The sequence below is a fragment of the Lithobates pipiens genome, unplaced genomic scaffold, assembly GCF_037356315.1.
Source record: "Lithobates pipiens isolate NorthernLeopardFrog02 unplaced genomic scaffold, aLitPip1_a1.2 Scaffold_8, whole genome shotgun sequence".
NCBI lineage: Eukaryota > Metazoa > Chordata > Amphibia > Anura > Ranidae > Lithobates > Lithobates pipiens.
Genome location: NW_027507903.1, coordinates 595,363,432 through 595,386,408, shown reverse-complemented (window position 1 = coordinate 595,386,408; position 22,977 = coordinate 595,363,432). Strand labels below are relative to the sequence as shown.

The 22,977-nt window shown below is 48.3% G+C and overlaps 1 protein-coding gene across 1 annotated transcript in view; it reads left to right on the top strand.

The window, feature by feature from the left end:
* Positions 1–22,977, top strand: part of LOC143961250 (complement C3-like) — a 351,241-nt gene that overhangs the window by 209,323 nt on the left and 118,941 nt on the right. Inside the window, exon 26 of the mRNA XM_077470486.1 lies at positions 10,204–10,363. Within this exon, the coding sequence (XP_077326612.1) occupies positions 10,204–10,363 (160 nt within the window). The remainder of the gene's footprint in view (positions 1–10,203; positions 10,364–22,977) is intronic.

Below are 22,977 nucleotides of genomic sequence, written 5' to 3'. Positions count from 1 at the left end.
CTTTAGCCACTTAAGGGCCGCCGCATGTAATTATACGTCGGCACAATGCCACGGACAGGCACAAACACGTACCCGTACGTGCCTGCCTTCCAGCGGGTGGGGGGTCCAATCGGACCCCCTCCCACTGGCTGCGGTGGTCCGTTTCGCTTCAAGAGCAATCCGGGATGAGGGGATGGCCGTTGGTTTCTGGCCACCCCCTCTCGATCGCTCCTGGCGAATGAGAAGCTTCCCCTGCCTGTGTAGTGTAAACACAGGCAGGAGGAAGTGATGTCACTCTCCTCAGGGCGGTCTTTTTGACCGGACGGCGAGGAGAGAAGACATCCTAGTAAGTGCACCAATCACTACACTGACACGTAGGTACACATAGGCACACTTTAACCCCCAGTCACCCCCTGATTACCCCCCCGATCACCCCCCGCTCCCCTCCCAGTCACAGTGTCACTGATTGCAGTGATCATTTATTTACTGATCACTGCATTTATTGTCAGTTGTGGCTGTAAAAACTGTCAGTGATGCCCCGTACACACGAGCGGACTTTTCGACATTCAAAAACTCCGACGGACTGAGTCCGTCAGACTATCCGATCGTGTGTGGGCTGCAACGGACTTTAGCTTCGCTAAAGTCTGACAGACTTTAGAAATGAAGCATGCTTCAAATTTTCCCGACGGAACTCCGCCGGACCCGGTCCCCTTCGAAAAATTTGCTCGTGTGTGTGCTACTCCGACGGACTAAAACCGACGCTAGGGCAGCTATTGGCTACTGTCTATGAACTTCCTACGTCGAATCCAGTCGTACGTCATCACGTTCGACTCCGTCGGAGTTTGGTGTGATGGTGTGTGGTCAAGTCCGTTCGGTCGAAAAGTCCGCCAGGACTCCGTCGGAACTCCGTCGGAACTCCGGCGGAACTCCTTTGGAGGTCTGTCAGACTTAATCCCTCTCGTGTGTACGGGGCATTAGTGTTAGGTCCAGGGTTTAACCCCTTGATTGCCCCCATGTTACCCTTTCACCCCCTTTTGTCAGTGTCACTAAGCGATCGTGATCGCTGCATTAGTGTCACTAGGTATCTAGTTATTTTTTAGGTTCACCGCCAGGTTTTTATAGCGTTAGGTACCCCCATATACAACCTAATAAAGGTTTTAACCCCCTGATTGCCCCTAGAGTTAACCCTTTTACCAGCGAACAACGTATAAGTGTCACTGGTGACGCTGGTTAGCCAGTTAGTTATTTAGGTTCCCCGTCAGGTTTTTATATAGTGTCAGGGACCCCTATATACGACCTAATAATAATTTCACTTATGCCCATAGCATGTGTGAGCAATATATAATTTAGTGACAAATTTGTGCAAAAAAAAATAAAGTTTGTAATATTCCCGCAACTTGTGGCAAAATATAAAATATTCCATGGACTCAGCATGCCTCTCAGTAAATAGCTTGGGGTGTCTACTTTCCAAAATTTGCTATTTTGGCATTTTATGGCCTTCGAAACTGTGATAGGTAGTGAGGAGTGAAATCAAAAATTTGCACCCTTAGAAATCCTGAAGGCAGTGATTGGTTTTCGGGGTGCCGTACGCGGCTAGACTCCCAAAAAGTCCCACATATGTGGTATCCCCGTACTCAGGAGAAGCAGCAGAATATATTTTGGGGTGCAATTCCACATATAACTATGGCATGTGTGAGCAATATATCATTTAGTGACAACTTTTTGTAAACTTTTTTTTTTTTGTCATTATTCAATCACTTGGGACAAAAAAAAAATATTCAATGGGCTCAACATACTCCTCAGCAATTTCCTTGGGGTGTCTACTTTCCAAAATGGGGTCATTTGGGGGGGGGGTTGTACTGCCCTGCCATTTTAGCACCTCAAGAAATGAGATAGGCAGTCATAAATTAAAAGCTGTGTAAATTCCAGAAAATGTACTCTAGTTTGTAGACGCTATAACTTTTGCGCAAACCAATAAATATACACTTATTGACTACAGATGAGCCGAACACCCCCCGGTTCGGTTCGCACCAAAACTTTCGAACGGACCCCAAATTCGTACGAACGTTAAAACCCCATTGAAGTCTATGGGACTCGAACGTTCGAAATTAAAAGTGCTAATTTTAACTGCTAATATGCAAGATACTGTCCTAAAAAGGGTTTGGGGACCTGACTCCTGCCCCAGGGGACATGGCTCAATGCAAAAAAAAGTTTTAAAAACGGCCGTTTTGGCGGGAGCACTGATTTTAATGATGATTAAAGTGAAAAAAAAAAGTGAAATATTCCTTTAAATATCGTGCCTGGGGGGTGTCTTTAGTATGCCTGTGAAGTGCCACGTGTTTCCTGTGTTTAGAACAGTCCCTGCACAAAATGACATTTAACGGAAATAACGTAATTTAAAACTGCTTGCGGTTTTAATGTTATATCTGGTTCCGGCAATATGGTTTAAAATCATTGAGAAAAATGGCATGGGTAGCCCTCCCTGCCCATTACCAGCCCCTTTGGGTCTTGTACGGATATTAAGGGGAACCCCGTACCCATATTAAAAAAAAGGAAATACGTGTGGCCCCCAGGCCCTATATACTCAGAACAGCAGTATACAGGCGGTGCAAACAAGATAGGGACTGTGTAGGTTTGTTGTGTTAAGTTGAATCTGTTTGTAATTTTCAACTGGTACATTTTTAAAGTGTAGCTCCAGTCAAAAAAACTATTTTTAAGCTTTTTGGAAAACATAGGGAAGGGTTATCACCCCTGTATAATTTGTTTTGCCGTCCGTCTTTTTTCATCTCACTTCCTGTTGTCTCCTTCCGTTTGCAAGTAGGAGATGTTTGTAAGTTGGATGTTTGAAAGTAGGGGCCTTCCCTATATGCTCTGCAGAAATGGCGGAACAAGGTGTTGGTTTTGCCACAACATTGTAAGCCCTCAAAGTGACTCTTGGTGGGTGCTGGAGCGCTCTGCTGTGAATGATTATATCAAGAATTGTAATTACATGCCATCGTTGAACAGTGGTAGAAAAATTGCCCTTTGGTGGTTGTGGTGCTGGTGCCACAACACTATAAGTCCTCACAGTTACTCAGGGTGGGCACAGGAAGGGGCCCTCCTGTGAAATATTATATCAAGAATTGTAATTACATGTTCCTGTTAAACAGGGGCTGAAAAATTGGGCTGCTGGCACTGGTGCTGGTGCCACGACACTGCAACCTCTCCCATATACTCTAGTTTTAGTGCAGGAATTAGCACTGCTGCAAAGCATTGCATCAAAAATTATAATTAAACGCCCCTGTTAAACAGGGGCAGAAAAATTGGGCTGATGGCATCACCCAGAACCAAAAATGTTCTTCCAACATATCAGCGGAGGAGGAAGAGGATAGACAATCAACATAATAGGACAGTCACTCAGCATCAGCATAGGCAGTCTTGAAGGGATGTGATATTTCAAAAAAAAATTATTCGGTTACATCAGCTTCAGGTGCTTGGTAGCTGTGGGTGATCCAAGACTGATTTATCTTGATGAAGGTCAGTTGATCAACTGATTCGGTGGACAGACGCACCCTGTGATCGGTAACAAAGCCACCAGCAGCACTGAAGGTGCATTCCGAAAGAACGCTAGATGCATGACAGGCCAGTAGCTCAATTGCATACTGTGCAAGCTCTGGCCAGTGATCCATCCTCAAGACCCAGTAAGCCAGAGGATTTTCGGTGGGAAAGGTGTCCAAGTCTGACCTTGCCCCTAGGTATTCCTGCACCATGTAAATCAGACGCTGGCTATGGTTACTGGAACCGATCATACCTTGGGGCTGCGGACTAAAAAATTGTCTGAAAGCATCAGTTAGACGGCTACCTTCTCCACCGCTTCTTCTGACCGATGCCTCAGCAACACATTGTCCAGGACCAGGAGTTTGTAACCTCCCAGTCTCTGGGAACGCGTTGCACAGACCTTTCCGCAAGGCCTCCCGGAGATGTCTCATCCTCTGCTCCCTCTGCGACGGCAAGATAAGGTCGGCAACCTTACCCTTGTACCGTGGATCAAGGAGAGTGGCCAGCCAGTAATGGTCCCTCTCCTTGATCCGAAGAATACGAGGATCCTTCCGCAGGCTTTGCAGGATCAGGGAGGCCATGCAGAGTAGGTTAGCTGAGGCATTCGGTCAGGAGTCCACTGGGTCACTAAGGACAACATGATCCGCAGCTACCTCCTCCCAGCCACGTACAAGTTCACGTGTTTCTTGGGACTGTAAATCATCCCTACAAGACTGCTGCTGCTGCTGATGCTGAGTGCCAGCCTCCACCTCCATGGTGACACAATCATCCTCCTCCTCATCCTCTTCCTGTGTGATGGGTGGCACAGCAGGAACACTGTCTGGATAAAGGGGACCTTGAGAGGCAAGGAAGTCCTCCTCTTCCTGCCTCTGTTCTGCCTCAAGTGCCCTGTCCATTATTCCACGCAGCGTATGCTCCAAGAGGTGGACAAGAGGTACAGTGTCACTGATGCATCCACTGTCACTGCTCACCATCCTTGTGGCCTCCTCAAATGGTGACAGGACAGTGCATGCATCCCTGATCATGCCCCACTGGCGTGGTGAGAAAAAACCGAGCTCCCCTGACCCTGTCCTGGTGCTGTAGTCGCACAGGTACTCATTGATTGCCCTCTTCTGCATGTGCAGCCGCTGCAGCATGGCCAACGTGTAGTTCTACCTGGTGGGCATGTCACATATAAGGCAGTTTTTGGGCAGGTTCAACTCCTTTTGGAGCTCAGCCACCCGAGCACAGGCATTAAATGATCGGCGGAAATGCACACAGACTTTCCTGGTCTGCTTCAGGACATCCTGTAAGCTCGGGTACCTGCCCAAGAACCGCTGCACCACCAGGTTAAGGACGTGAGCCACACAGGGCACATGGGTCAGTTGTCCCTGTCGGAGGGCGGAGAGGAGGTTGGTGCCATTGTCGCAAACCACCATTCCTGGCTTAAGCTGGCATGGTGTCAACCACCTCTCGGCCTGCCCCTGCAGAGCTGACAAAACATCCGCCCCAGTGTGGCTCCTGTCCCCCAAACAAACCAGCGCAGTGCAGTGCATTGTGGGCCGTGAGCACCACACGAATTTGGCGTGAACGGCCCATAACGTTCGGAATTCGCCGAACGGGCGAACAGTCGATATTTGAGTCGAACGTATGTTCGACTCGAACACGAAGCTCATCCCTATTATTGACATTTTTGTTTACTAAAGACATGTGGCTGAATACATTTTGGCCTAAATGTATGACTAAAATTGAGTTTATTCCATTTTTCTTATAACAAAAAGTAGAAAATATCTTTTTTTTTCTCAAAATTTTCTGTCTTTTTCCATTTATATCGTAAATAATAAAAATCGTAGAGGCAATCAAATACCATCAAAAGAAAGCGCTATTTGTGGGAAGAAAAGGACGCAAATTCCGTTTGGGTACAACATTGCATGACCGCGCAATTACCAGTTAAAGCAATGCAGTGCGAAATTGTAAAAAGACCTCTGGTCCTTAGGCTGTCAATTGGTCCGGGGCTTAAGTGGTTAATACTGGCTGCTGGGGCATATATTGTTCCTGAAGATCTATTTTTGCATGATGGGCTATTATTGCTGGGGTGGGGAGTCTATTATTGTTGCTGACGTGGGATCTATTGTTGCTGGGGGGAGAAGACTTATGTTGCTGGGGGGTCATTTGTTGCTGGAAGAGATCTACAGTTGAGAGGTCTATTGTTGCTGGCTGCTGGGTGATCTATTGTTGCTGGAGGGCATCTATATTTGTGTGGCAGCCTATTGTTGCTGGTGAGGAATCTATTATTGCTGGTTGGGTTTATGTTGTTGGGGGTCAATTATGCTGGAAGGGACTTACTGTTGAGGGAGGGAGTCTACTGTTGCTGGTTACTGGAGAATCTATTGATGCTGGCTGGGCTGGCTGCTTGTAAATCTGTTGTTGCTCCCGGTGTTAATTGTTGTTGGGGTCCGTTGTTGCAGGAGGAATCTAGTGTTGCTGGGAAGGATCTATTGTTGCTGGCTATGGAAGCTCTACTTTACTGCTTTTCTTGTTGTTATTAACAAATTTCATACAAATTACTTGTATTACCACAAAATGATACTTGGTTCCGTATTCTATAAAACAAGGCAATATTGGGAGGTGGGTAGGAGGTGGAACCAAGGGATGGTGCTCAGAGGTGGGTAGGGGGCACAGACAAGAAGTGATTCAGAAGGGGGGAGTTCCTGCACCTATTCTCTGAGAAAATAAGCTCTGCCCAAAACTGTCAGCATTTTACAGAACAAAATGAACCTGATAAATCAACACAACACAGAAAGATTATATAGCAAAGGGGCAGAACAGTTGGTGTGTTACTTTAGTGCACGAGTCTCCAAACTTTCTGAACAAAGGGCCAATTTACTGTCCTTCAGACATTGAGGGGGGCCAGACTGTGGCCAGTGGGAATAGAAAATCCCCTAGCATCAATGGTAGTAAAGAATGCCCCTTCATTGGTATTAGTTAGAGGAATATTGCCCCATTGTTGTTATTAAGATAAGACATACAGGCTCATCATTGGTATCTTTGGGAGCAATAGGGCCCTACAGTTGGTGCCAGTTGGAGGATCTTTGGTGCCAGTGGGAAGAATAGTGCCCCATTGTTGGAGTTAGTGGCAGGAATTATGCACCATTGTTGGTGTAGAAGGAATAGTGCCTTGTATCAGTTTGATGAACCGTCTCCCAAGGACCGGATAAAAGCAAGTAAAGGGCCACATCCAGCCCCTGGGCCACAGTTTGGAGAGCACTGCTTTTGTGCATTGGTATGTAAAAATGAATAGAACAGCAATGCACTAATGTGAACATGGAGTGTTGTGGTAGTGAACTAGATATCAAATGGGTTGCTGCAGCAAATAGGTGTGAATGGACCCTGATATGTCTCTCTATATAATAATAATTAGTGCAGCGCTTAAATCCATACAAAAAATGGGCAAATGAATGCAGTGCTCAAAATATACTTGTGTGCAAACAATGTAAAGCGTGGAAATATATAATACAAAGTGTTGACACCACAGTGAAAAATCAAACAATTTGTAATAAAACAGTCCAAAGTGTAAACACTTCAATGAGAAGAGGGAAATTCCACTTCTGTGTATAATTGGTCATGTATTGATCTTCAAATAGACCCCATCAATTTGCACCATCGCCAAGGTAAAGAGGTCAAAACCACGCTTACCATGAGGACTCCCTTACCAAAGGTATGGAATACATTTTTACTATACAATATGTGTGTGATCACCATATCCACATAAAAGCATCTCTTTTCCAGAGGTAATTAATTAGCTGGTGTCTCATCAATCAACACTCCAATCTGTTCGCCAGCATAGAATTTAGAATGGCTCACGGTTCAACATCACCAACCATATGCACGTGGAGCCTATGCCTCTGACGTCATTGCTTTCTTCAAGCCAGGAAGTTGGTTATTCTCTTACCCTGAGACCATTTGGCTCATATATTCTTTTAACATGTGAGTCTAATGCCTCGTACACATGGTCGGATTTTCCAACGGAAAATGTTCGATGGGAGCTTTTTCAAATTCCGACCGTGTGTAGGCTCCATCGGACATTTTTCCATCGGAATTTCATTCGCACAAAATTTGAGATCTGGATCTCAAATTTTCCGACAACAAAATCAGTTGTCGGAAATTCCGATAGTGTGTACACAATTCCGATGCACAAAGTTCCACGCATGCTCGGAATCAAACAGAAGAGCAGCACTGGCTATTGAACTTAATTTTTCTCAGCTCGTCGTACGTGTTGTACGTCACCGCGTTCTTGACGTTCGGAATTTCCGACCAACTTTGTGTGACCGTGTGTATGCAAGACAAGTTTGAGTCGGCATCCTTCGTAAAAAAAATAAATGGATTTTGTTGTCGGAATGTGCATGCAGCATTACTCTTTTTTATTTTAATAAATGTATTTCTACGGTTTTACACTAAGTGGAGTTGTGATCTTTTTCATGCATGTAGTTGGTGATGTTGAACTGTGAGCCATTCTAAATTCTATGCTGGCGATCAGATTAAAATATTGATTGATAAGACACCATCTAATTAATTATCTCTGGAGAAGAGATGCCTTTATGTGGATTTAGTGATCAAACACACACATATAGTGAGACTGACTCTAAACCTTTGTTAAGGGAGTCCACTTCTTCTGGTAAGCACGGTTTTGGCCTCTTTACCTTGGTGATACATTGATGGGGACTATTTGAAGTTTACCACATGACCATTTATACACAGACAAGGAGTTTCCCTCTCCTTATTACACTATGGACTGTTTTATTACAGATGGTTTGATTTTTCACTGTGGTGTCAATTTGTATTAAATGAAGGTATAGAGGAGTGGGATTATAACGGTGCTGTCAACAACTGAATCACAACATAGTAAGTAAAAATATAGTTTATTTTTATTAATACAAAAAACATAAAGCAAGCAACAATAAAAAATATCAAAGAATGGTTGAAATCAATAGTAAATCATATACAATACAATGGGTTGCTGGCGGACCAAAGAAGGAGGAAAAAGTGGTCACAGATGAGTATTGATTCCCAACATGTTTTGCCAACAATGGCTTCCTCAGGGATAATGTGAAACCAACACCATAGTAATCCAGCTCTCTATGAGTCCAGAACCAAAGGATGGAAAGTGTTCTGTTGCTAAATTGCCTCCCCCGAAATAGGGGGTAAAGATCAAAAAAAATCAAAGATCAAAAAAAGCCCCAGCTAGCAGATAAGGGGGAGACCATGCATAGCCGCAGGGAGTAAATAAAGATCCAGTTTGCTCAAAAATAAAAAAACGCATGGGTTTTCATGCCTTGGTACTGGTGTGAATATATGGAAGAGACCAACAAGTTGTCCTAATTCATAGATGTTCAACTTAATGAATGCTATACAGCGGAACCAGAGAAATACGGTCGCCCCCAATGTCCAATGTATTATATCTACATTTATTATATCTTTCCACCAGTGGCGTAACTAGAACCTTCAGGGCCCCGATGCAAGAAACCATGAAGGGCCCCCCCTGAACCCCAGCCAGGGCCCTTCCCTCTGAGTCCGGTGGTGGAACTCCAGGGCGTGGTCACAGGTATGCCCTTTGTGAGCCCTGTAGTTCCACCACTGGTATCAGTAGTTTTTTTTTTTTTTTTTAGGTGCCCCATTGGGGGACTGTCCCTAGGCAGGATGGGGTCCCCTTCCCCAGAAGAGATGAGGTCCTTTTCTCCAGGGCAGATGAAGTTACTGCCCCCAGGTGAGAAGGGGTCCCTGGAGGTGGGGGTCCCTGTCCCCACGTGAGAAGGGGTCCCTGGAGGGGGTATGTAATGGTGTGTGGGGGATGGGGTCCTCTCACTCACCATGACCAAGGGGGAGCTGGCAGACAAGCCTACAGTGTCCTCTGGGGAGCCGGCTCTCATAGGGCTGCACTGCATCTGTGTGCTTAAAGTTTTTTTACCAGGGAGAAGTATGCAGTGCAGTGTGGGCCGGACTCGGGGTGGGCGGGACTCTGGCTGGGGAGAACAGACATCAGACTGAGCGGCAATGCATGGAGCAGGAGAGGGGTACTCTGAGGAGCTGGCTGAGGACACAGGTCATGCGGGTAATGCACAACTAAAGAGCAGCCATATGTAGAGGGGGCTGCATGGGCCCCCTGCATCACAGGGCCCGGTTGCGGTCGCAACTGCTACACCCCCTATAGTTACGCCCCTGCTTTCCACGCTTTACATTGTTTGCACACATCTATATTTTGAGCACTGCATTAATTTGTCAGTTTTTTGTATTGATTTAAGTCCTACACTAATTATTATATTCCAATTAGGGCAATATATGTCTATTGATGTGCTAGCTGCTATATAGATCTCTAAGCACAGTATTTATTTGGATAACATAACCTGATATGTCTCTACTAAGCAGAGAAACTTAGTCAAGATCAAGAGACATAGAACAGATTTCCTATACGCATTGCTCTTTGCAGAACGCCCATTTTGCAGATTATTCACATTAGGAATGTGGACATAGCATAAGGAAGACATCCCATGTTGCAGGCTTGTGCGGCCCAGGATAAAATCAGTATTAGGAATTCCAATCATTACAAACTTTAAACCAGAACTGAAGAAAAAAGTTTTAGCTGGAATTGAACTTTAAACATTTGTACAATGCATACAAACATTGGCATTTCTATTGTGTTCTACATTGCAGGCTTACGGCATACATTGTCAAAATCTTCTCCTTGGCCAAAAGAATGATACACATTGCTGATGACGTTCTATGTAGATCTGTCCAATGGTTGGTACTGTCCATGCAAAAACCAGATGGAATGTTCCAGGAAAATTTTCATATTAGTGCACAGTACTATAGGGTAAGGTCTTCATATGGTACCTGATAAAATCTCAAACAATAATGTGTTTTGCATGCATTGCCCTTCCATGTGCTCTTTGTTATAGGTGAGGGCAGTGGCCATTTGTTTGTACTGGAGAGACCTCATGTACCTGGCTGCATGGTACAGGAGAGCTGTAGGAGTTAAAGTGGAGCATGCATGAGGTCTGCACTAGTGCTCGGAGTGAGGTGGCAGAGGTACAATGGACTGGTGGAAAGGGCATAGGCTCACCAGTGTCCCTCCTAAATAGTGATGGGCGAACGGTTCGCCCGTGGGTCGTTTCGTGGCGAATTTCGGTCCTTCGCGGTCCACACGTTCGGCGGACTATTGGCGTTGTTCGCCCCGGCGGACTTACGTGTTTAATGTGTAAAAGAACTTTGACCTATGATGACACATCCATCATGGGGTACAGGACAGCCAATTGAGACATGACAGCACATGGACACTTGGACATTCCCCCTAACTTATAAATACACCCGATCCGGCGACCATTTTACATTCTTTCTTCTGTCACTATAGGGAAAGGTTGCTGTTTGGAGCAGGGACAGATAAACCACTAGCTATTTGGTACACAAAAGTTCTTTTCAGGACTGGTATAGGTGTTAGGTGTATATAGGTTTGCTGTGCTACTGATTGTTGCAGCAGCCTGAGTGTCTTTTGTCAGTTTAGAGAAAGGGACAGAGCGCTGTGTCTGCTGCTATTTTAGGGACAGCCAGATTAGTCATCATCATCATCATCATTAGCTGTTACTATCAGGTCCACAAAAGAGCTATTCCAGTAACCAGTAATTGTTCCAGTCTCCTCTGTTTTGCCAGTTTGTATAGGGAAAGGAAGGAAGCAGTGTGTCAGGCAGTGAGGGTCAGTTTAAACAGTTGCTGTTACTATTAGTTCCACAAAGGTTCTTTTCAGGACTGGTATCAGTGGTACGGTAATAGGCTTGTACACGTATAATATTCTTTCTTCCAAATATAGAAAGAATATTATACTTGACTGCTGCCCATCTGCTGCAGTCTGCTAATCATTCACAACTCACTTGTTCCACAAAGCTCTTTATCAGGACTGGTAACTTGGTCTGTCTAGGGTGCTACAGTACATAGGGTTGAGTGCGGTACAGTCTGCTGTTCTGTAAGGACCGCTATCGGTCCACAATAGATAGGGTTGAGGTGCACCACTGCTGACCGCTGCCCTATACTGCAGCAGTCCTTCAGCAGTATAGGGACTGACATACAGTCTGCTAATCAGTCACACACAACCTACTTGGTCCACAAAGGTCCTTATAAGGACTGGTAACTTGGTGAAGGGTGCTACAGTACATAGGGTTGAGTGAGGTACAGTCTGCTGTTCTGTAAGGACCGCTATCGGTCCACAATAGATAGGGTTGAGGTGCACCACTGCTGACCGCTGCCCTATACTGCAGCAGTGCTTCAGCAGTATAGGGACTGACGTACAGTCTGCTAATCAGTCACACACAACCTACTTGGTCCACAAAGGTCCTTATAAGGACTGGTAACTTGGTGAAGGGTGCTACAGTACATAGGGTTGAGTGAGGTACAGTCTGCTGTTCTGTAAGGACCTCTATCGGTCCACAATAGATAGGGTTGAGGTGCACCAGTGCTGACCGCTGCCCTATACTGCAGCAGTCCTTCAGCAGTATAGGGACTGACGTACAGTCTGCTAATCAGTCACACACAACCTACTTGGTCCACAAAGGTCCTTATAAGGACTGGTAACTTGGTGAAGGGTGCTACAGTACATAGGGTTGAGTGAGGTACAGTCTGCTGTTCTGTAAGGACCGCTATCGGTCCACAATAGATAGGGTTGAGGTGCACCACTGCTGACCACTGCTGCTCTATACTGCAGCAGTCCTTCATCGGTATAGGGACTAAGAGTTTTGTCACAGGGTGATTTAAAAAATGACAGGCAGAGGAAGAGGCAGGCCCTTCCGCAGGGGTGGTAGGGGTAGGGCAGGAGCACCAGCCTTGAGCCAAAGTGGGAAGTTGCAGAAGGTGCGTTCAATTACTTTAAAGGACGCACCAGACTTGGTTGAGTGGCTCACTCAGCCTTACTCTTCTGCACCCTCCTCATCCTCTCGATCTGCACCCTCTTCTTCATTCTCTGCTATGTGCACCCCCAAAGACACTACCACCAACAACACCACCACCACCACCACCACATACCTTCCGCTTGAGTCACAGGAATTATTTTCCGATCCATATCAAGAGGACATTTCTGATGCGCAGACACTCTTGGTATTGGATCAGGAAGAGGAGGTAGCAACAACCGCTACTCAGCAGTCTGACGACAGTACCCAGATCAGCCCAAGGAGGAGGTTGGTCCCCGGTGTTGCTGCCTACTCCGAGATCTATACTTATAGCGGTGGGGAAGGTGACGTTGATGATGACGTGTCTAGTGATGTCACGTGGGTGCCCACAAGAGAGGAAGAGGAGGGGAGTTCAGAGGGAGATATGGACCAGCAGATAGGGAGGAGAAGCAGGACTAACTTACATTGCACAGGAGGGACAAAGCAGACTGCAAATGTATCAGAAGCGAGTCATCGACCATGTACGGTCACATCTGGCGCTCCTAGGACACCGGCACATGGCTCCGCAGTGTGGGCTTTTTTTAACGTGTCCGCTGCTGACAATAGCGTTGCCATCTGCAATCTTTGCAGTCAACGCATTAGTCGCGGTAAGCCCAACACTCACCTAGGGACGACCGCCTTAAGAAGGCATATGGGCAGCCATCACCGAGCCGAGTGGGAGCAACGTAACACACAAAGCCTCACTGCAGGCTCTCACCGTCCAGCCTCGTCTTCTACTTCTCCTTCTCCTCTCTCCTCACAATTGTCCTCCACTCCACCTTCCATCACGACAAGCTCACATTTTTCTGCAAAAAGGCAGGCTTCCGTAGGCCTAATGTTCGAGCGTAAAAAAATGATGACGCCGGATAACCCTCTTGCCCAACGATTGACGGCTGGCTTGTCAGAACTCATAGCCCGCCAACTACTGCCATATAAACTGGTGGACTCGGAGGCCTTTCGCAAATTTGTGGCCATTGGAACACCACGATGGAAGGTCCCAGGAAGGAAGTATTTCTCAGAGAAGGGCATCCCAGAGCTATATGGCCATGTTCAGCGGCAAGTGAATGTATCTCTGGCACACAGTGTCGGTGCCAAGATACATCTGACCACAGACACGTGGTCTAGCAAACACGGGCAGGGAAGGTATATCACTTTTACTGCCCACTGGGTGAACCTTCTGACGGCCGTCAAGCATGTAACCCGTGGCACCCGTGTAGATTTGGTTTTACCGCCATGGATTGCATGCAGGCCTGACTCTTCTTCTCCTCCTCCTCCTACTCCATCCTCCTCCCTCTCCTCCTCAGCTACCTCCTCCTTTTCTGCTGCTAGCGTCTCTTCCGCTGCACCGCCCAAGCTCCCCAGAACCTATTCCACATGCCAGGTGAGACGTTGCCATGCCCTGCTGCTGTGCCTGGAAGCCAAGAGCCACACTGGCTTGGCACTCCTTTCAGCTTTGCGTTCACAGGCAGATCAGTGGCTAACACCGCTCAATTTGACAGTTGGTAAAGTGGTGTGTGACAACGGTGCCAATCTGCTTAGCGCATTGAAACAGGGTAAAATCACGCACGTGCCATGCATGGCACACGTCTTAAACTTGGTCATGCAGCGATTCCTTGTCAAATACCCTGGGGTCCAGGACATCTTGCGGCAGGCAAGGAAAATCTCGGCCCATTTCAGAAGATCTTACACGGCCATGGCTTGCCTTGCTGACATTCAGCGGCGACACAATCTGTCGGTCAGACGTCTTATTTGCGATTGCCCGACGCGATGGAACTCAACCTTCTATATGCTTGATAGGCTGCTCCAGCAGAAACGTGTAGTTAACGTCTACCTGTATGAACTCTGCGAAAGAAACGGTTCTGGGGAGCTGGGGTTTTTTTCACCATGCCAGTGGCTGCTCATGCGCGACGCATGCAGACTTCTGCGGCCATTTGAGGAGATCACCAAACTGGTCAGTCGCAGCCATGGCGCCATCAGTGACATGGTACCTTATGCCTTCTTTATGGAGCGTGCATTGCGTTGTGTCATTGATCAGGCTGTGGAGGAGCAGGAGCGGGAAGATGAGGAAGTCGCAATGCTGGATGAATTCCCAGGGGGGGCTACTCTATCTGAGACAAGTCAACAACAGGAGTCTGAAGAGGAGTTAAAGGAGGATGGTGCCGGGGCGGAGCATGCTTTAAACCTTTCTGGGATCCCTGTTGTGCGTGGATGGGGAGAGGAGAATGAAGAGGACGACATTATCCTGGATGATGAGCAGGAGCCAGGCCACCACACCACTTCCACTTAAGTGCAAATGGGGGCCTTCATGCTCCAGTGTTTTAATAGGGACCCCCGTATAAAAAGCATAAGGGTCAAGGACCAGTACTGGGTGGCAACGTACTTAGACCCCCGGTACAAACACAAAATGGCAGAAATGTTACCGCCGTCGCAAAGGGCTGTCAGAATGCAGCGCTTCCAGGCCTTGCTTCGAGAAATGCTGCATTCTGCTTTTGCGTGCGCTGGCAGAGGAGCAATTCCCACTCCCAGAGAAGGATTTGCGGGTACCAATCCAACAGCGCCTGCAAGAAGAGGCCCGGTTTGAAGATGTGTTGGTGACTTCGGATATGAGGTCATTCTTTCAGCTGACCCATCGACAGGTGTCATCCGGATCCAGCATCAGGGAATGCCTAGACCATCAGGTGTCCGGCTACATTGGGTTAACGGCCGATGTGGACGCTCTGAGGAGTGATGAACCCCTGGACTGCTGGGTGGGCAGGCTTGACCTCTGGCCAGAGCTTGCCCAATTTGCAATCGAACTGTTGGCTTGCCCCTCATCCAGTGTCCTGTCCGAAAGGACGTTCAGCGCAGCAGGGGGGATCGTGACCGATAAGCGTACTCGCCTAGCTCACGACAGTGTTAACTACCTCACATTTCTAAAAATGAATGAGGCATGGATCTCGGAGGAATTCAACACATGTGACCAGTAGACCATGTATATGTGTATAAACAATTTTTTTAATCAAGCACACAGACCTTCTTTCTTCATTTGGCTCACTTCCTTGTCCCAAAAAAGCACACCGTACTATATGCCCCTACCCTCCTCTTTGAAGAGGTTGAGCGGTGTCATATTTCTACTGGGGATGCTTATGAGAGGATCACACCATCCCTGTGCTGTGCTGACTTCCTCCTGGGGGTTCTTATTATGAGGGGATCACACCATCCCTGTGCTGTGCTGACTTCCTCCTGGGGGTTCTTATTATGAGGGGATTACACCATCCCTGTGCTGTGCTGACTTCCTCCTGGGGGTTCTTATTATGAGGGGATCACACCATCCCTGTGCTGTGCTGACTTACTCCTGGGGGTTCTTATTATGAGGGGATCACACCATCCCTGTGCTGTGCTGATTTTCACCTGGGGGTTCTTATTATGAGGGGATCACACCATCCCTGTGCTGTGCTGACTTCCTCCTGGGGGTTCTTATTATGAGGGGATCACACCATCCCTGTGCTGTGCTGACTTACTCCTGGGGGTTCTTATTATGAGGGGATCACACCATCCCTGTGCTGTGCTGATTTTCACCTGGGGGTTCTTTTTATGAGGGGATCACACCATCCCTGTGCTGTGCTGAGTTTCTCCTGGGCCTGCTTATTATGAGGGGATCACACCATCCCTGTGCTGTGCTGACTTCCTCCTGGGGGTTCTTATTATGAGGGGATCACACCATCCCTGTGCCGTGCTGATTTCCACCTGGGGGTTCTTATTATGAGGGGATCACACCATCCCTGTGCTGTGCTGAGTTTCTCCTGGGCCTGCTTATTATGAGGGGAATCACACCATCCCTGTGCTGTGCTGACTTCCTCCTGGGGGTTCTTATTATGAGGGGATCACACCATCCCTGTGCTGTGCTGATTTTCACCTGGGGGTTCTTATTATGAGGGGATCACACCATCCCTGTGCTGTGCTGAGTTTCTCCTGGGCCTGCTTATTATGAGGGGATCACACCATCCCTGTGCTGTGCTGACTTCCTCCTGGGGGTTCTTATTATGAGGGGATCACACCATCCCTGTGCTGTGCTGAGTTTCTCCTGGGCCTGCTTATTATGAGGGGATCACACCATCCCTGTGCTGTGCTGAGTTTCTCCTGGGCCTGCTTATTATGAGGGGATCACACCATCCCTGTGCTGTGCTTACTTCCTCCTGGGGCTGCTTACAGTGCTGCTGTCAGTGCTGTATATCACGGTGCTGGTGTGAGTGCTTAATGTCACGCTTCTGATGTCAGTGCTCTCTGTCACGGTGCTGCTGTCAGTGCTGTATATCACGGTGCTGATGTCAGTGCTGTATGTCACGCTTCTGATGTCAGTGCTCTCTATCACGGTGCTGCTGTCAGTGCTGTATATCACGGTGCTGATGTCAGTGCTGTATGTCATGCTTCTGATGTCAGTGCTGTATGTCATGCTGTCAGTGCTGTATATCACGGTGCTGGTGTGAGTGATTTATGTCACGCTGCTGATGTCAGTGCTCTCTATCACGGTGTTGCTGTCAATGCTGTATGTCACGGTGCTGGTGTTAATGCTTTATGTCACGCTTTATGTCACGCTGCTGATGTCAGTGCCCTCTATCACGGTGCTGTTGTCAGATGCCTCTATCACGGTGCATGTGTCATTGCTGTATGTCACGCTGCTGGTGATCATCTCCTGCACCCTCTTGTTTGCCTACCCTGGTCCCTGACCTTCCCTCTCCTCCATTGCCTTCATGCGCTCCACAGTCCTGAATTGTCAGAACAATTTCCCATATAAAAAAAGAATGCTTGTAGTTATCGATCCCAAATTCACCTCATACATGTGTTATGTCATTGGCCATGTGGTGGGACTATGTTTGCCCAGCTAGTAATTACCTTGTGGTTGCAAATTTGACCTAAAGGTTTGCGAAGTTCGCCTCCCATTGAAGTCAATCGTCGTCGTTCACGCTCCGCATTCGCGAAACGTCCCGTCGGAAGTTCGTCCATCACTTCTCCTAAATGAAACATACACAAGGAAGGTGTGTAGTAACATGGGACAAAACGTTTTACAGAGAAACTCTGTAAATTTATCTGCTGCACACAGTGTGTGGCTCATCTCTAAGCCGGGGTGCCGCCATAATGGGGACTTTCACATGAACACGGCACCACCTGGTCCTGGGCATTGATGATCGCACACACAGAGGTATTTCCACATGCAGGGTAGGCCCTGTCTACTGTAGAAACTGAAACACGGACCTGTCATGAATCCACTCTGCTCTGATCAGCAGGGGATCGGTGGACAGATCCCGGCTGATCAAAATGAAGCCTGCCCCGTGTGATAGGGGCCTAACAGATAAGAACAACAAAGTATCTAATATTTGTCTGGTAAACAACAATTTGTCTTGATTAGTGTATTTCCTAAACAAATGACACTTGTTTCATCAAGCTGAGACCCTTTTAAGAAAAGAGGACAATTGCATAGCAGCTGCCTGGGGACCTGTCAATGAAATGGCACCCAATGGGCAGCCCAGAAGATGTTTCCCAGGCCAGGGCTGACTGACCATATCCTCCCACCTCCCGACTCCTCCCTGTCTCCAGCGCGCTTCGGATGTCCTGCCTGCCTGCCATGTGGGAAGATGCCTGCTACAGCTCCCTGAGAAAAGGGTGAGTTCTGCCTGCTCAGGAACTACACATGCCAGCATGCCCAGCCATCAGTGCCTCCTATCAGTGCAGCCATCAGTGCAGCCTATCAGTGCCTCCTATCATGGGCAGCCATCAGTGCCTCCTATCAGTGCCTCCTATCATGGGCAGCCATCAGTGCCTTCCATCAGTGCCTTCCATCAGTGCCTCCTTTCAGTGCCTCCTTTCAGTGCCCATCACTTTCTTGAGAGAGGGGTACTTAGGAAATCTTTGTAGACTTGCAGGGGTACTTCACCGTAAAAGGTTTAGAATCACTGCTCTACCCTAAGCTCTTACTCAACCTGAAATGACAGGTCGGTACTCTGGCTGTAGCTCCTGCAAGCCCAAAAAACAGTGCAACATCATAATAAAAGCTGACACCCGATGGGATATTTAAAATAAATATGTAAAATTATTGATATACAGGGTAAAACTAATCTAACTAAGGTGCTTAAGCCTACATGGCCTTAATGATAGCTCAGAAAAAGCTTACAATTTTGGATGGGAAGGATGCCATATAAGAGTAATGCCGTGTACACATGATCAGAATTGAGAGTGTGACCGTGTGTATGCTCCATCAGACTTTTGCTGGCCGAATTTCCGCCAGCAAAAGTTTGAGAGTATGTTCTCAATTTTTTGGTTGGAAAAAGTTCAGATCGGAAATTACGATCGCCTGTACCAATTCCGGCACGCAAAATTCGTACACATACTGGGAAACAATTTGACGCATACTCAGATGCATTGAACTTCATTTTCTCGGCTCATCGTAGTGTTGTACGTCAACGCTAGGTATGCGCTGAGTGTTCAAGTCAAACCCATGTTCAACTCGAACACCGGCTGTTCGCCCGTTTGTCAAAATCCGATCATTATGGGCCGTTCGTGCCAAATTCGTGTGGCGTGTCACGGCCCATAATTGCATTGCTGGCTGACGATTGGCCAAGCATGCACTATGACCCACATGCTTGGCCAATCACAGCGCCGTCAGCGAAAAGAGCCATAATTGGCCACAGGCAGGGGGTTTAGTACACAACCCACACTATATAAGGCTGCCTGCAAAGCGGCCCTGCATAGTGTGCTGCAGCTCATAGAGAGAGATAGACGTAGAGACAGTGTCTTAATTTCCTTTGAAGCTATTGCAATTACAGTCAGTGTATTGTGCCCTCAATTGCTGGTGTTCTCATCTCCCTGCAGGCCATTAGTATGTCTGGAAGGCCAACAAGGAGAGGCAGACAGTCACGAGCCAATAAAAGAGGGCAAGCAGGCTCTGTGTCTAGAGGCAACAGTGCTGGTTGTGGACGTGGTGCATCCTCATCAGCACGTGGCCATGGGACACGCTTGTCCTTATTTTCGCAGCTGGACGTGTTGAGCCTTAACATGCCGAAGATTTGGTAGAGTGGATGACCAAGCCCTCCTCATCCTCTCTCACCCAGGTTCAGGGTACTGGCAATGTGGCCTCTTCCCTCGTCTCAATGGCATCAGTCACTCCTTCCCTAGACCCACCATGTCCTCCTGAAGAGTCCCCCGAACTGTTTGAGCACAGTGTTGGGTACATGCTCCAGGAGGATGCTTAGCGTTTTGAAGGCTCTGATGATGATACCCAGCTAGAGGAAGGCAGTAGCGTGAGCCCAGAGAGAGGGGATGCCCAAGAAGGACAGCAATCTGGCAGTCATGTTCCACCAGCTGCAGGATACTGCCAGGTTTGCTCCAGTGATGAGGAGGGAGGGGATGATGAGGTCACTGACTCCACGTGGGTGCCTGATAGGAGAAAGGAGGAGGAGGAGGCACATCTCCAACGAGGCAGGATGCCCTCTAGGGGCAAGCTTAAGAGCAGCACACCGACTGAATCACATCGCAGAACTCCGCCTGTGCAGGGTGCTGCCTCTGTGCATTATTCTAAAAGTTCATTGTTGTGGGCCTTTTTTGAGACGAGTGCATCAGATCGCACCGCTGCTATTTGCAACATATGTCTCAAGCGTATCTCGTGTGGCCAAAACATCAGCCGCTTGGGCACCACATACTTGACCAGATATACATGCCATGCAGTTCGTTGGCAAGCGTACCTTAAAGACCCACACCAAAGAACAAAGCAGACCTCTCCTTGCTCCTCATCAGCTGGAATCTCCAACCCCACTATACCTTCAGTCCTCTCTGAAACCTGCACTGCGAGGAATGAAGGTGTAGAATTAGGTGTGTCACAGCCAAGTACTTGCGTGCAATCTGCTAGTGGTACACCAATGGTACACCAAGGTCTGATTGTAGCAGGCAAATTTCCCTGCCCCAGCTGCTGAACAGTCGAAATAATTTCACTCCCAGCCATCCACATGCCCAGCGGTTGAATGCTAGCTTGGCTAAATTGCTAGCATTTCAACTGCTGCCTTTTCAGTTGGAAGACTCTGCCTCCTTCCGTGAGTTTGTGCAATGTGTGGTTCCTCATTGGCAGGTTCCCAAATGCCACTTTTTCTCACAGAAGGCGATTCTGGATCTCTACCGATATGTGGAAGGCATGTCCATGCCTCGCTGGACAGGTCGGTGACTCATGGTCCAGCAGGCATGGACAGGGACGTTGCCTATTTTTCACGGCGCATTGGGTGACTCTTCTGGCAGCTGGGAAGGATGCTACTGATGATTGTGACACACCTCTCTCCTCCACTCCTCCTCTTCTTCTTCCTCCATGGCCTCTTCCTGTGCTTTGTCCTTGGAACCAGCGGTGCTCCATAGGCGTTCAAGGGGCTATGCAAGTACGCAGGCAAAAAGATGCCATGCTGTGCTTGCACTGGTGTGCTTGGGGGCCAGGAGCCACACTGGGGCAGATATTCTGTCAGCTCTGCAGGGGCAGGCTGAGAGGTGGTTGAAGCCACGCCAGCTTAAGCCAGGAATGGTGGTTTGTGACAATGGCACCAACCTCCTCTCCACCCTCCGACAGGGACAACTGACCCATGTGCCCTGTTTGGCTCACATCCTTAACTTGGTGGTGCAGCGGTTCTTGGGCAGGTTCCTGGGCTTACAGGATGTCCTGAGGCAGGCCAGGAAAGTCTGTGTGCATTTCCACCAGTCATAATGCCAGTGCTCGGCTGGCTGAGCTCCAAAAGGAATTGAACCTGCCCAAGAACCGCCTTATATGTGACATGCCCACCAGGTTGAACTCAACGGTGGCCATGCTGCAGCAGCTGCACACGCAGCAGAGGGCCATCAATGAGTACCTGTGCGACTACGGCACCAGAACAGGGTCAGGGGAGCTTTGTTTTTTCCCCACGTGAGTAGGCCATGATCAGATATGCATGCACTGTCCTGTCACCATTTGAGGAGGCCACAGGGATGCTGAGCAGTGACAGTGCATGCATCAGTGACACTGTACCTTTTGTCCACCTGTTGGAGCACACATTGTGTGGAATAATGGATAGGGCACTTGAGGCAGAACAAAGGCAGGAATAGGAGGACTTCCTTGCCTCTCAAGGCCCCCTTTATCCAGACAGTGTTCCTGCTGGCCCGCCTGATGGAGCACATGCTGCATGTAATAATGGACAGGGAGAACAGAGGCAGGAAGAGGAGGACTCAAGGTCCCCTTTATCCAGACAGTGTTGCTGCTGTCCTGCTGATCACACAGGAAGAGGACGAGGAGAAGGAGGATTGTGTCAGCATGGAGGTGGAGCCTGGAACTCAGCATCAGCAGCAGTCTTTTAGGGATGATTTAGAGTCCCAAGAAACCCGTGGACTTGTACGTGGCTGGGAGGAGGTGGCTGCGGATCATGTCATCCTTAGTGACCCAGAGGACTCCAGACTGAATGCCTCAGCTAACCTATGCTGCATGGCCTCCCTGAACCTGCAAAGCCTGCGGAATAATCCTCGTATTCAGCGGATCAAGGAGAGGGATCATTACTGGCTGGCAACTCTCCTTGATCCACGGTATAACGGTAAGGTTCTGGACCTTATCTTTCCATCACAGAGGGAGCAGAGGATGAGACATCTTCAGGAGGCCTTGCAGAAAGCACTGTGCAACGCATTCCCAGGGACTGGGAGGTTACAAACTCCTGGTCCTGGACAATGTGTTGATTAGGCTTCGGTCAGTCACAGAAGGAGCGGTGGAGAAGGTGGCCGTCTGACCAATGCGTTCAGACAATTTTGTAGTCCACAGCTTCAAGGTATGATCGGTTCCAGCAACCATCGCCAGCGTCTGATTTACATGGTGCAGGAATACCTAGGGGCAAGATCAGACTTGGACACTTTTCCCACCGAAAACCCTCTGGGTTACTGGGTCTTGAGGATGGATCATTGGCCAGAGCATGCACAGCATGCAATTGAGCTACTGGCCTGTCCTGCATCCAGCGTTCTTTCGGAACACACATTCAGTGCTGCTGGAGGCTTTGTATCCAATCACAGGGTGTGCCTGTCCACTGACTCGGTTGATTGACTGACCTTCATAAAGGTGAATCAGTCTTGGATCACCACCAGCTACCAAGCACCTGAAGCTGATGTAACCGAATATTTTTTTTTGAAATGTCAGATCTAGGGAATTGAGCTTCGTGTTCGAGTGGAACATATGTTTGACTCGAACATCGGCTGTTCGCCCATTCGGCGAATTCCGAATGTTATGGGCCGTTCGCGCCAAATTCGTGTGGCGCTCACGGCCCACAATGCACTGCAATGGCGCAGTGCATTGCTGGCTCATGATTGGTCAAGCATGGACTGTGACCCCGCATGCTTGGCCAATCACAGCGCCGGCAGCGAGGAGAGCCATGATTGGCCACAGGCAGGATGCCTGTGGCCAATCATAGCTCAGGCTGTGTAGTACACGCCCCACACTATATAAGGCCGCCAGTGCGGCGGCCTTGTGTAGTGTGTTGGCGTCTGAAGCAGTTAGTGG